Source organism: Thalassophryne amazonica, chromosome 14 (assembly GCF_902500255.1).
Source record: "Thalassophryne amazonica chromosome 14, fThaAma1.1, whole genome shotgun sequence".
In the NCBI taxonomy this organism is placed as follows: domain Eukaryota; kingdom Metazoa; phylum Chordata; class Actinopteri; order Batrachoidiformes; family Batrachoididae; genus Thalassophryne; species Thalassophryne amazonica.
Window position 1 is genome coordinate 4,088,931 of NC_047116.1, and position 13,609 is coordinate 4,102,539.

At 42.1% G+C, this 13,609-nt stretch overlaps 1 protein-coding gene across 1 annotated transcript in view; it reads right to left on the bottom strand.

The window, feature by feature from the left end:
- LOC117525278 (kinesin heavy chain-like) overlaps nucleotides 1–13,335 on the bottom strand; it is a 79,146-nt gene extending 65,811 nt beyond the window's left edge. The window contains exons 1-3 of the mRNA XM_034187119.1: nucleotides 13,189–13,335; nucleotides 10,328–10,415; nucleotides 3,361–3,434 (exon numbers count right to left, since the gene is read on the bottom strand). Coding sequence (XP_034043010.1) covers nucleotides 3,361–3,434; nucleotides 10,328–10,415; nucleotides 13,189–13,311 — 285 coding nt within the window. The 5' untranslated portion in view covers nucleotides 13,312–13,335. The remainder of the gene's footprint in view (nucleotides 1–3,360; nucleotides 3,435–10,327; nucleotides 10,416–13,188) is intronic.
- Between the last annotated feature and the right edge of the window lie 274 nt (nucleotides 13,336–13,609).

Sequence of the window (13,609 nt, forward strand, 5' to 3'; positions counted from 1 at the left end):
GTTTAGGTAGCTACTCCTGCACTGTGTTGGTATATGGCATTAGAGAACATAAAGAAGGAATCATATCCTTAAACCTAGTTACAGCGCTTTCTGAAAGACTTCTAGTGTAATGAAACTTATTCCCCACTGCTGGGTAGTCCATCAGAGTAAATGTAAATGTTATTAAGAAATGATCAAGACAGAAGGGAGATTTCAGGGAATACTGTTAAGTCTTCTATTTCCATACCATAAGTCAGAACAAGATCTAAGATATGATTAAAGTGGTGGGTGGGACTCATTTACTTTTGAGCAAAGCCAATAGAGTCTAATAATAGATTAAATGCAGTGTTGAGGCTGTCATTCTCAGCATCTGTGTGGATGTTAAAATCGCCCACTATAATTATCTTATCTGAGCTAAGCACTAAGTCAGACAAAAGGTCTGAAAATTCACAGAGAAACTCACAGTAACGACCAGGTGGACGATAGATAATAACAAATAAACTGTTTTTTGGGACTTCCAATTTGGATGGACAAGACTAAGAGTCAAGCTTTCAAATGAATTAAAGCTCTGTCTGGGTTTTGGATTAATTAATAAGCTGGAATGGAAGATTGCTGCTAATCCTCCGCCTCGGCCCGTGCTACGAGCATTCTGACAGTTAGTGTGACTCGGGGGTGTTGACTCATTTAAACTAACATATTCATCCTGCTGTAACCAGGTTTCTGTTAGGCAGAATAAATCAATATGTTGATCAATTATTATATCATTTACCACAGGGACTTAGAAGAGAGAGACCTATGTTTAATAGACCACATTTAACTGTTTTAGTCTGTGGTGCAGTTGAAGGTGCTATATTATTTTTTCTTTTGAATTTTTATGCTTAAATAGATTTTTGCTGGTTATTGGTAGTCTGGGAGCAGGCACCGTCTCTACGGGGATGGGTAATGAGGGGATGGCAGGGGGAGAGAAGCTGCAGAGAGGGTGTAAGACTACAACTCTGCTTCCTGGTCCCAACCTGGATAGTCAAGGTTTGGAGGATTTAAGAAAATTGGCCAGATTTCTAGAAATGAGAGCTGCTCCATCCAAAGTGGGATGGATGCCGTCTCTCCTAACAAGACCAGGTTTTCCCCAGAAGCTTTGCCAATTATCTATGAAGCCCACCTCATTTTTTGGACACCACTCAGACAGCCAGCAATTCAAGGAGAACATGCGGCTAAACATGTCACTCCCGGTCCGATTGGGGAGGGGCCCAGAGAAAACTACAGAGTCCGACATTGTTTTTGCACAGTTACACACCGATTTAATGTTAATTTTAGTGACCTCCGATTGGCGTAACCGGTGTCATTACTGCCGACGTGAATTACAATCTTACCAAATTTACGCTTAGCCTTAGCCAGCAGTTTCAAATTTCCTTCAATGTCGCCTGCTCTGGCCCCCGGAAGACAATTGACTATGGTTGCTGGTGTCGCTAACTTCACATTTCTCAAAACAGAGTCGCCAATAACCAGAGTTTGATCCTCGGCGGGTGTGTCGTCGAGTGGGAAAAAACGGTTAGAGATGTGAACGGGTTGGCGGTGTACACGGGGCTTCTGTTTAGGGCTACGCTTCCTCCTCACAGTCACCCAGTCGGCCTGCTTTCCCGGCTGCTCGGGATCTGCCAGGGGGGAACTAACGGCGGCTAAGCTACCTTGGTCCGCACCGACTACAGGGGCCTTGCTAGCTGTAGAATTTTCCACGGTGCGGAGCCGAGTCTCCAATTCGCCCAGCCTGGCCTCCAAAGCTACGAATAAGCTACACTTATTACAAGTACCATTACTGCTAAAGGAGGGCCGAGGAATAACTAAACATTTCACACCCAGAGCAGAAAAGTGCGGGAGAGACAGGAGAAGCCGCCATGCTAAATCGGCTAAGAGCTAGTAGCTACGCTAAGCTAGCGGATTCCTAAAAACACGCAAAGTGAATAATGTGTAAATAATTTAGAGGTGATTCAGCAGAAGGAGTGCTTTAGTTAAGGCACGTAAAGATTACACTGGGAAACAAATCGTAATCTAGATAACTAGATCAATCTAACTGCGCAGATTAAACAGCTAACAGATACAGAAAAACACCGCTGTGCTCCGGAACAGGAAGTGATACAATACCGCAGTGAGAGCCAACCACCAGTAGAGGTTAATGACCTAACCCTAACCCCACCTCTCACTGAATGACCTAAACCTAACCCCACCTCTCACTTAATGACCTAAACCTAACCCCACCTCTCACTTAATGACCTAACCCTTACCCCACCTCTCAATTAATGACCTAAACTTAACCCCACCTCTCACTTAATGACCTAACTCTAACCACACCTCACCTAATGACCTAACCCTAACCCCACCTCACCTAATGACCTAACTCTAACCACACCTCACCTAATGACCTAACCCTAACCCCACCTCACCTAATGACCTAACCCTAACCCCACCTCACCTAATGAACGAAACCTAACCCCACCTCTCACTTAATGCCCTAACCCTAACCACACCTCACCTAATGACCTAACCCTAACCCCACCTCACCTAATGACTGAAACCTAACCCCACCTCTCACTTAATAACCTAACCCTAATCCCACCTCTCACTTAATGACCTAACCCTAACCCCCTCACTTAATGACCTAACCCCACCTCTCACTTAATGACCTAAACTTAACCCCACCTCTCACTTAATGACCTAACCCTAACCCCACCTCTCACCTAATGATCTAACCCTAACCACACCTCACCTAATGGCCTAACCCTAGCCCCACCTCACCTAATGACCTAACCCTAACCCCACCTCTCACTTAATGACCTAAACTTAACCCCACCTCTCACTTAATGACCTAACCCTAACCCCACCTCTCACCTAATGACCTAACCCTAACCACACCTCACCTAATGACCTAACCCTAGCCCCACCTCACCTAATGCCGAAACCTAACCCCACCTCTCACTTAATAACCTAACCCTAACCCCACCTCTCACTTAATAACCTAACCCTAACCCCCCTCACTTAATGACCTAACCCTAACCCCCACTCACTTAATGACCTAACCCTAACCCCCACTTAATGTCCTAAACCTAATCCCACCTCACTTAATGACCTAAACCTAACCCCACCTCACCTAATGACGTAAACCTAACCCCGCCTCTTGCCCAATCACAGAAAATTCAGAAAATGGGTGGATGTTTGGGTTATAGTCTCTTGGTGACACAAAGGTAATGTGAAAATGTCCGGTTGCGCTCTGTGGGAGAATTCTGGAGCGATTAATCATAAAAACCAATCAACAGATTGATCAATAATGACGATAATCTTCAGGTCTGGCTCTTGTTTAGTTTGTACTTTGTGGCATGTTGGACTGACCTCCATGGTGTGGGTTTTTCCTGATGATGTCTGGCCATAAGCAAAGATGGTGCCATTGTATCCGCCCAGAACATCTGACGGAGAAGCAAATAGCCAATCAGGGATCTCTGAACAACCATTAATTATACCAAACAAACAAACATACAACCAACCAAACAAACAACCAACAGAACAAAGATACAACCAACCAACCAACTAACTAACCAACCAAACATACAACCAAACAAACAAACATACAACCAAACAAACATACAACCAACAAAACAAACAAACAAACAACAACAAAACAAACATACAACCAAACAAACAAACAACAACCAACCAACAAAACAAACATACAACCAGCCAACCAACCAATCGACCAACAAAACGAACATACAACCAACCAGTGGTGGGCACAGTTCCGCTAATCCGTTAACCGCTAATTACTGAAGCTAATGTTTTCATTATTGGATTAGCTTTTCAGATAACTCTGAAAACCATCAGTGGACCAACTAGCTTCCAGTAAATTTAGGTCCAATAATTTTCAGACCATTAACATATTTGTGCAGGCATAGTGAATAAAGTTTAACATTTAAAAACTCTTGTGAAGTTTGAAATCAAAGACTTTAGTACCTACATGTTAAATGCTTCCTAGCAGACAGACAGAGCTGGTTACAGGACAGAAAGGAAGAGAGAGAGAGAGAGAAAAATCATTTCTCCTTACAACCACAATATCAATGAAGTTGGGACGTTGTGTAAAATGTAAATAAAAACAGAATACAATGATTTTCAAATCCTCTTCAACCTATATTCAGTTGAATACACCACAAAGACAAGATATTTAATGTTCAAACTGATAAACTTTATTGTTTTTGTGCAAATATTTTCTCATTTTGAAATAGATGCCTGCAACATGTTTCTAAAAAGCTGGGACAGTGGTATGTTTACAACTGTGTTACATCACCTTTCCTTCTAACAACACTCAATAAGCGTTTGGGAACTGAGGACACTAATTGTTGAAGCTTTGTAGGTGGAATTCTTTCCCATTCTTGCTTGATGTACGACTTCAGTTGTTCAACAGTCCGGGGTCTCCGTTGTCGTATTTTGTGCTTCATAATGCGCCACACATTTTCAATGGGCGACAGGTCTGGACTGCAGGCAGGTCAGTCTAGTACCCGCACTCTAACTACGAAGCCACGCTGTTGGAACACGTGCAGAATGTGGCTTGACATTGTCTTGCTGAAATAAGCAGGGACGTCCCTGAAAAAGACGTTGCTTGGATGGCAGCATGTGTTGCTCCAAAACCTGGATGTACCTTTCAGCATTGATGGTGCCATCACAGATGTGTAAGTTGTCCATGCCATGGGCACTAACACACCCCCATACCATCACAGATGCTGGCTTTTGAACTTTGCACTGCTAACAATCTGGATGGTCTTTTTCCTCTTTTGTCCAGAGGACACGACGTCCATGATTTCTAAAAACAATTTGAAATGTGGACTCATCAGACCACAGCACACTTTTCCACTTTGCGTCTGTCCATTTCAAATGAGTTCGGGCCCAGAGAAGGAGGTGGCATTTCTGGATGTTGTTGATGTTTGGCTTTCACTTTGCATGGTAGAGTTTTAACTTGCACTTGTAGATGTAGTGACAAACTGTGTTAACTGACAATGGTTTTCTGAAGTGTTCTTGAGCCCACGCGGTAAGATCCTTTACACAATGATGTCGGTTTTTAATGCAGTGCCGCCTGAGGGATCAGAGGTCACGGTCATTCAATGTTGGTTTTCAGCCTTACCACTTACGTGTAGAAAGTTCTCCAGATTCTCTGAATCTTCTGATTATATTATGGACTGTAGATGATGGAATCCCTAAATTCCTCGCAATTGAACGTTGAGAGACACTGTTCTTTTACTGTTGGACTATTTTTTTCACTCAGTTGTTCACAAAGTGGTGATCCTCACCCCATCTTTGCTTGTGAATGGCTGAGCCTTTTGGGGATGCTCCTTTTACACCCAATCATGACACTCACCTGTTTCCAATTAGGTGTTCTTTGAGCATTCATCAACTTTCCCAGTCTTATGTTGCCCTGTCCCAACTTGAAATGTGTTGCAGGCACCCATTTCAAAATAAGCAAATATTTGCACAAAAACAATAAAGTTTATCAGTTTGAACATTAAATATCTTGTCTTTGTGGTGTATTCAATTGAATATAGGTCGAAGAGGATTTGCAAATCATTGTTTTCTGTTTTTATTTACATTTTACACAACGTCCCAACTTCATTGGAATTGGGGTTGTACACCATACTGACTTGCTGGCATATCACGCAAGTCATCAACAGGCATACAGTTTTAACTTATGGTTACATTTTTAACCAAACTAATTCCAGACACGTTATTTAAATTAACGTCATGTCTGGCGATTTAAAAAGTGAAAATATCAGCTATATGTTTTAGTTTTAAAGTAATGCACTAATTTTGAAGGTTTTAATGTTTGGGACACTTGCTGCAGTGGATTATGGGTAAAGTTTAAGCATTAAACACATTAACAATGTCTATAAACCCAGAGAACAAGAGTTTTAGGCACAATATACAAAGAGTTTAATGCTGTTTTCCGTGTGCAGCGGTTAAAGTGCACCCTGATCAGAGCGTCTCAATGCATTTCTCCTGTCGTAAAACTATGCCTGTTGATGACTTGTGTATATGCCGGCGAGTCTGTATTGTGTAAAGAGAAATTGTCTTTATTCCTCCTTCTCCTTGGTCACCAGGTCTTTTTTGCTGAGAGAAAGCTAATCTGACACAGAAGCGCTGGCTCGTTATTGTGTCAGTAGCTGCTAGTGTACTGAAATCAATACTGAATGTTATCTGTTTAACTTTTATCTGTAACTTCCTCTAAATTTTTTAGGGGTTTATTGGTTTAGCTTTATAAAAAATAACTTTTCAATTAGTGCATTAACTGTTATCAAAGCTAACTTTTTGGTTGTCTGTGCCCACCACAGCAACCAACCAACTGACCAACCAACCAAACAAACATACAACAAACCAACCAACCAAACATACAACCAACCAAACAAACAAACAATCACCTAACCAACCAAACATACAACCAATCAATTGACCAAACAGCCAAACAAACAAACAAACATACAACCAATCGAGCAAACAGCCAAACAAACAAACAACCACCTAACCAACCAAACATACAACCAACCAATCGACCAAACAGCCAAACAAACAAACAACCACCTAACCAACCAAACATACAACCAACCAATCAACCAAACAGCCAAACAACCAAACAAACAAACATACAACCAACCAATCGACCAAACAGCCAAACAAACAACCAACCAACCAAACAAACATACAACTAACCAATCGACCAAACAGCCAAATGAACAACCAAACAAACAAACAACCACCTAACCAACCAAACATACAACCAACCAATCGACCAAACAAACAAACATACAACCAACCAATCGACCAAACAAACAAACAAACAACCAAACAAACATACAACCAACCAATCGACCAAACAGCCAAACGAACAAACAACCAAACAAACAAATATACAACCAACCAACCAACCAACCAGCCAAACAAACAAACATACAACCAACCAACCAACCAACCAAAAAGCACTCTGAGAAATCCAACAGTCCTCTGGATCTGGATCTCTATTATAACTGGAACAAAACTGGATATGCAGTTCTATCATCTGATCCTCTGCAAAGGTCAAAGGGCTGCTGATTCCATGTGTACATCACATGCCTCTAATGATCCTGAGCATAAACTGAGCAATTTCGTAACTATCTGGAAAATCCTGGTCATCAGTGAAGTGTTTAATTACATCTGTGTCTGACACTTTGATTCTGAGTCCACCAAATTGGAGCTCCTGCCACGCCCATTGGTGGTTTTTCTGTATGGTGAGATGACTGAATGGTCTGGTAGTTTTGTATTTTATTGTTTTTGCAGTTTATGCGCTATATCGCAAAATTACACTTACAGTTACCACTGTGAATCCACTACGGGCCATCACCAAGGACCTCACCACCACTTCCGCAATTTAAGAAAATGTATTTTTAATGTATTTTTAATTTATTGTGCCAATAATATATAGCGCCAAATCACAACAAAGTTGTCTCAAAGTGCTTCATATAAGTAAGGTCTAATCTTACCAACCCCCAGAGCAAGAACAAAGGTGACAGTGGTAAGAAAAACTCCCTCTGATAATTTGAGGAAGAAACTTCAAGCAGACCAGACTGAAAGGGGTGACCCTCTGCTTGGGCCATTCTATAGACACAATTTACAAAACAAATAAATAAATAAATAAATTTTATTTATATAGCGCCAAATCACAACAAACAGTTGCCCCAAGGCGCTTTATATTGTAAGGCAAGGCCATACAATAATTACAGAAAAACCCCAACGGTCAAAACGACCCCCTGTGAGCAAGCACTTGGCGACAGTGGGAAGGAAAAACTCCCTTTTAACAGGAAGAAATGTCCAGCAGAACCAGGCTCAGGGAGGGGCAGTCTTCTGCTGGGACTGGTTGGGGCTGAGGGAGAGAACCAGGAAAAAGACATGCTGTGGAGGGGCGCAGAGATCAGTCACTAATGATTAAATGCAGAGTGGTGCATACAGAGCAAAAAGAGAAAGAAACACTCAGTGCATCATGGGAACCCCCCAGCAGTCTACGTCTATAGCAGCATAACTAAGGGATGGTTCAGGGTCACCTGATCCAGCCCTAACTATAAGCTTTAGCAAAACGTTTTAAGCCTAATCTTAAAAGTAGAGAGGGTGTCTGTCTCCCTGATCTGAATTGGGAGCTGGTTCCACAGGAGAGGAGCCTGAAAGCTGAAGGCTCTGCCTCCCATTCTACTCTTACAAACCCTAGGAACTACAAGTAAGCCTGCAGTCTGAGAGCGAAGCGCTCTATTGGGGTGATATGGTACTACGAGGTCCCTAAGATAAGATGGGACCTGATTATTCAAAACCTTATAAGTAAGAAGAAGAATTTTAAATTCTATTCTAGAATTAACAGGAAGCCAATGAAGAGAGGCCAATATGGGTGAGATATGCTCTCTCCTTCTAGTCCCCGTCAGTACTCTAGCTGCAGCATTTTGAATTAACTGAAGGCTTTTCAGGGAACTTTTAGGACAACCTGATAATAATAAATTAAAATAGTCCAGCCTAGAGGAAATAAATGCATGAATTAGTTTTTCAGCATCACTCTGAGACAAGACCTTTCTGATTTTAGAGATATTGCCCAAATGCAAAAAAGCAGTCCTACATATTTGTTTAATATGCGCATTGAATGACATATCCTGATCAAAAATGACTCCAAGATTTCTCACAGTATTACTAGAGGTCAGGGTAATGCCATCCAGAGTAACGATCTGGTTAGACACCATGTTTCTAAGATTTGTGGGGCCAAGTACAATAACTTCAGTTTTATCCGAGTTTAAATAAACAGGAAATTTTTGGGAGTCCATGCTGGTGCACAGGACAGGAGGGTTTCAGAAACAGACACCACCCCCATCTCTGGATGGAGCTGCACCTCAAACAGAGAGAGAAAAAAAAAAAAAAAAACAGAACCAGGCAACAGAAAGACAACAAATACAGTAATTTGTCAACATTAAACAACAAGATAAATAGAAGAAATACTAAGGTGATCGCCGGCCACTAGCCCTAAGCTTCACTAAAAGACCCAGAAATTAGGTGAAGTTGAGGCCGCGGCCCGCTCCAATTACTAATAAAATGAATTTAAAAGAGTAAAAAGCATAGTAACACACTATGCCAGTATGCTAGTCATACTAAAGGGAAAATAAGTGCGTCTTAAGTCTGGACATGAAAGTCTCCACAGAATCTGACTATTTTATTGATGCAGGGAGATCATTCCACAGAACAGGGGCACAATAAGAGAAAGCTCTGTGACCCACAGACTTCTTATTCACCCTAGAGACACAAAGTAGTCCTGCACCCTGAGAACGCAAAGTCTGGGCTGGTACGTAGGGTTTAATTAGGTCAGGTAGGTAGGTACGTGCCAGTCAAATGTGGAGGTCAAAGGACAACGTAGGATCAAAAATTACCCCAAGGTTCCTCACTTTGTCAGTGTGATGTATGACACACGAGCCTAGACTAAGCGTTAACTGGTCAAATTAGCGTTAACTGTGCCCAAGGGGTGCTATATAAAGGGAGAAAAGCAGAGGGCCTAAGACGGACCCCCGTGGAACACCAAATTTCATGTCACTAAGGTTAGAGGTAGTGTTACTGTACAAAATACAGAGAGAACGACTGGTCAGGTATGACTTCAATCATGCAAAGGCACTCCCAGTAATCCGAAAATGATTTTCCAGCCTATCAAGTAGAATATGATGATCCACGGTATCAAACGCAGCACTGAGATCTAACAGCACCAGAACCGTAGTGGTGTCCGAATCCACTGTAAGCAGAAGATCATTCACCACTTTAGTGAGAGCCGTCTCTGTGGAATGATATTTTCTAAAAGCAGACTGCAGTGGCTCAAAGAGATTATTCTCAGTAAGATAGTCTACAAGCTGTCGTGAAACCACTTTTTCCAGAATTTTAGAGCAAAATGATAGATTTGATATCGGCCTGTAATTTTTCAATACACTAGGGTCAAGATTAGATTTCTTAAGTAATGGTTTAATCACTGCAGATTTGAAACATTTAGGAACAGATCCAGAAGTTAATGAGAGATTAATAATTTCCAGCACAGTCGGCCCAAGAGTGGACCACAGGTCCTTAAACAGTTTTGTTGGTATAGGATCAAATAAACAGGCTGCACAATCACCAAGGACCCACGTCCTCCGTTCACCAAGGATCTCATAAGGGATCCACTTCCACCATCACGGGATTTAATAATGGAATTCCTGTGGTGTGCAGTACATAGCAGTGATGCCACTGTGGTACCATAACCTAAAGGCCACGGCACTGTGACCAGTATAGGAGGAGCGCTGACCTTTGACGATCTGTTTGGCACAGGTGTCGTAAACCTGGTCCTGGTCTGTGTGTGGAGGAAGGACTCTGTCAAAAACGTAAGGCTTCCCCTGAAAGACAGAAAGAAAACAAGGTTTTATAACAAAAATCTATAGCAGGTTAATAATGTGTCCACCAGCCTTCATGGGGGGTGTCTGGATTTCAATGACACTTTGTGGATAGACGGTCTTGAAATTGGGATCAGGCGGTTATATTTTGGTGGCATTCTGGTTTTTCCTTTTGTCTTTGACGGGAATAAAAGTTAGAATTTGACTGCAGTATCCCAAAATTATTCACCTGACCTGCCCCAGGAAAAAAATAAATAAAAGTTAATCTAAAAAAATTTGAATATCATGAAAAAGAATCACACATTTTTATGTATCCTGGTCTCTTTCCATAGAAAGTAAAATGTTTCCAGAATTTCTAATTAAAATGCAGCAAAAAAAAAAAAAAAAAAACAACTCACAATATTAGAATATTTCATGAGATGAATTTTATAAAGGGAAGTCTAAAACAGAAATGTCAAACTTGGTTCACGACTTGGGACTCGGTTTGAGTTCCTTCTCCATGAGTTCCTGCACCAGTGCGGCGCAGAACACACTGACACCAGGGTCGCATGTTTGGGGCGTAAATGTTGATCTGAAGCAATAATCAATAACTGCCTGATTATAATTTGTACACATGTACTCGATTACTTCAGTGGCAGTCAGTACTTGAGTACTTGTACTCAGTATTCTTCCGGAGGACTCGGGTCACTGCTCGGTAATGGCTACTGAGACCGACTCCACCATCAACAAACATTTATCGATTCTTTACCCTTAAGCCCTTTCACACTGGCGTATTCGTAGAGCTGCGTATTGTGGCATATCATCTATGCCAAGTTGAGCAGCTCTACGCCCACTTTTAGCAGCTCTACATCGAGTTTTTGCTCCCTATGCAGCAGTATGCTGAAGGCTACGCGCGTAGGACGGAAGAAATTAAGGATGTTTAATTTTCTTCGGCGTGGAGCGCTGAACACAGACAATACACAGTTTTAAGTAAGTCTGTGCAGCACAGCGTTATTGTATGCAAGTCTGTGCAACAACGGCGCTCCTGTACACAACCAAAAACTGAGTGCATGAATCCAGAGGAATCAGCTGAGAACAGGATGACACAGCTCACAGCGCCTCTGTGTGCTCAGAACAGCTGATCTAACTGATGGACGTCTGTGTGCTTAGAACAGGGAATGGAACCTCAACTCAGAAATCCAGAAACACAACACAAACAGGAGGTCGGTCGCTCGCTCTCTGTCGCGCTCTCTCTCTGTGTCTGATCAAACCTGAATAAGAGCAGTGACTCTTTAAAATAAATGCCTCATCGCTGCATGTCGGTACGATCATCAGACACCCTGATCAATCAGGTCTGAACAAATCAGTGGACCTGATCAGAGCAACCAGAGCTTTAAAAGTTTAGAGTCACAGTGCTTCATTCACAGCAGCCTTTATTTACCACAGCCAGACTCAACAGCATCTGGACACACTGAAAATGATCCACCAAGACAAAAAAATGTTAATAATAATAATAATGTTAACTGGCTCTGTTTCTGATGTGCACCACACCGTGCAGTAGAGAACAGAGCGCACTTCCACAGAGGCTGAAAGTAGCAGCTTTGGCTACATACGTGGCAGTAATAAACCTGTAAAACCCTCATTATCCAGTCCACTGTTTTCCAGGTGCAGTGATGTTGTTCTGTACAGCTGACAGGAGGGAACTGGGTTTAAATAGCAGCAACACACATGTGCACACATTAAAAAGCAAACACACGCAGCTGCAAGCAAATCTACAAACACGGAAAAAGGTTGAGTACACGTGCATTTCAGGCGTATTTAAATGAAACACAACACCGCAATACACAGCTCTACGAATATGCCAGTGTGAAAGGGGCTTTAAATGTGAGTCCTTTGATGTTTTTTCTCTCTCTCGCTGAAAACAACGCTGCATTTTTCATCTCATAAACATCCTTCAGCAGCAACCATCCTCCTTCCAGAGGAGTAAGCACAGACGTTTCCCAGCAGGATGTGGTTACCATAGAAACAGGCATCTTACTGATGGCATGGACTCAGTGACCCACCAAGTCTGGCAGCAGAGAAAATGAGTTTCATAACCTGCTTCATTTCAGATTCATTTCACATTTGAACCAATCAGACAAGCCCAGTGAACGCTGTGACCTCTGACCTGGATAAACAGCAGAACAATAATAAATGTAGAAAAAAAAGAAAATTGGATTTTTCATTTCAGTAGCAGCAACTGATTTGATTTTTTTTTTGGGGGGGGGGGGGGGGGGGATTATGTCCAAATTTGTATTGAGAAAGAAAAAAGTAACACCTCTGATGTAAATAAACTTCACTGATGTGAACACATGAAGTTGTGCATTTTCTGATGAATTAACACAACAAAACAGACTCCAGGACCAAAATTCTTCTTCTTTCAGCTCTGCTCCGCTTAACGCTTACGATGCGTTCATGTCCCTGAATGCAGAACAAAGAAGTTGGAGTTGAAACATTTAGTTATTAAGAAATAAAATTGACTTCTGGTGGCTTGTTGAAGGCAGCATGAAGATAAATATGATCTGTTAAAATGGTGCATTTATGTTTCCAAATTTAAATATTTAATCCAGAATGAAAACGATCACGTGTGCCTCCCTGAATAAATTAAAGACATGGACCACAATCCTTTGATTTATGGCCGTGTTCAGGCCGAGGGCCGCCGGTTTACAACCACTTAATAAAGCCTTTTCTTCTGCTGATATTAGCTATAATTTATTAACTTATTAACTCTGACAGTTTGCTAATGACATAAACTCACCGAAACCACCACCGTGTCCTCGCCGTTAAATTTGGGGGTGAATTTGTCGCCGCGGCTCCGCTCGGTGTCGCTGAGCGGCCTGAAGCGGCACATCACCTTCACCCCGCACTCCGCCGCGTCCATCCCGACCGGACCGGACCGGACCGGACCCCAGTCAAACAACTAAACCAGCACCAATGCTTCGGTCCTCCGGGGGCTTTTGTCCGGGATCGAGCTGAGGATGCTGAAAAGAAGCCCACCCATCAGGACCACCGCGCCGCAATGAACTCTGGGAGATGGAGTTTGTGGACGGTCACTTAAAATATGTTGGGACGTCATCGGTTTTCACGCATCAGGTTCCAGCATGGTTAAATAGCACCGACTTCACTTTCAATTTTTCTTTTAAGGAAGCAGAAAATTTCAGCGCATCAAAAATATAACC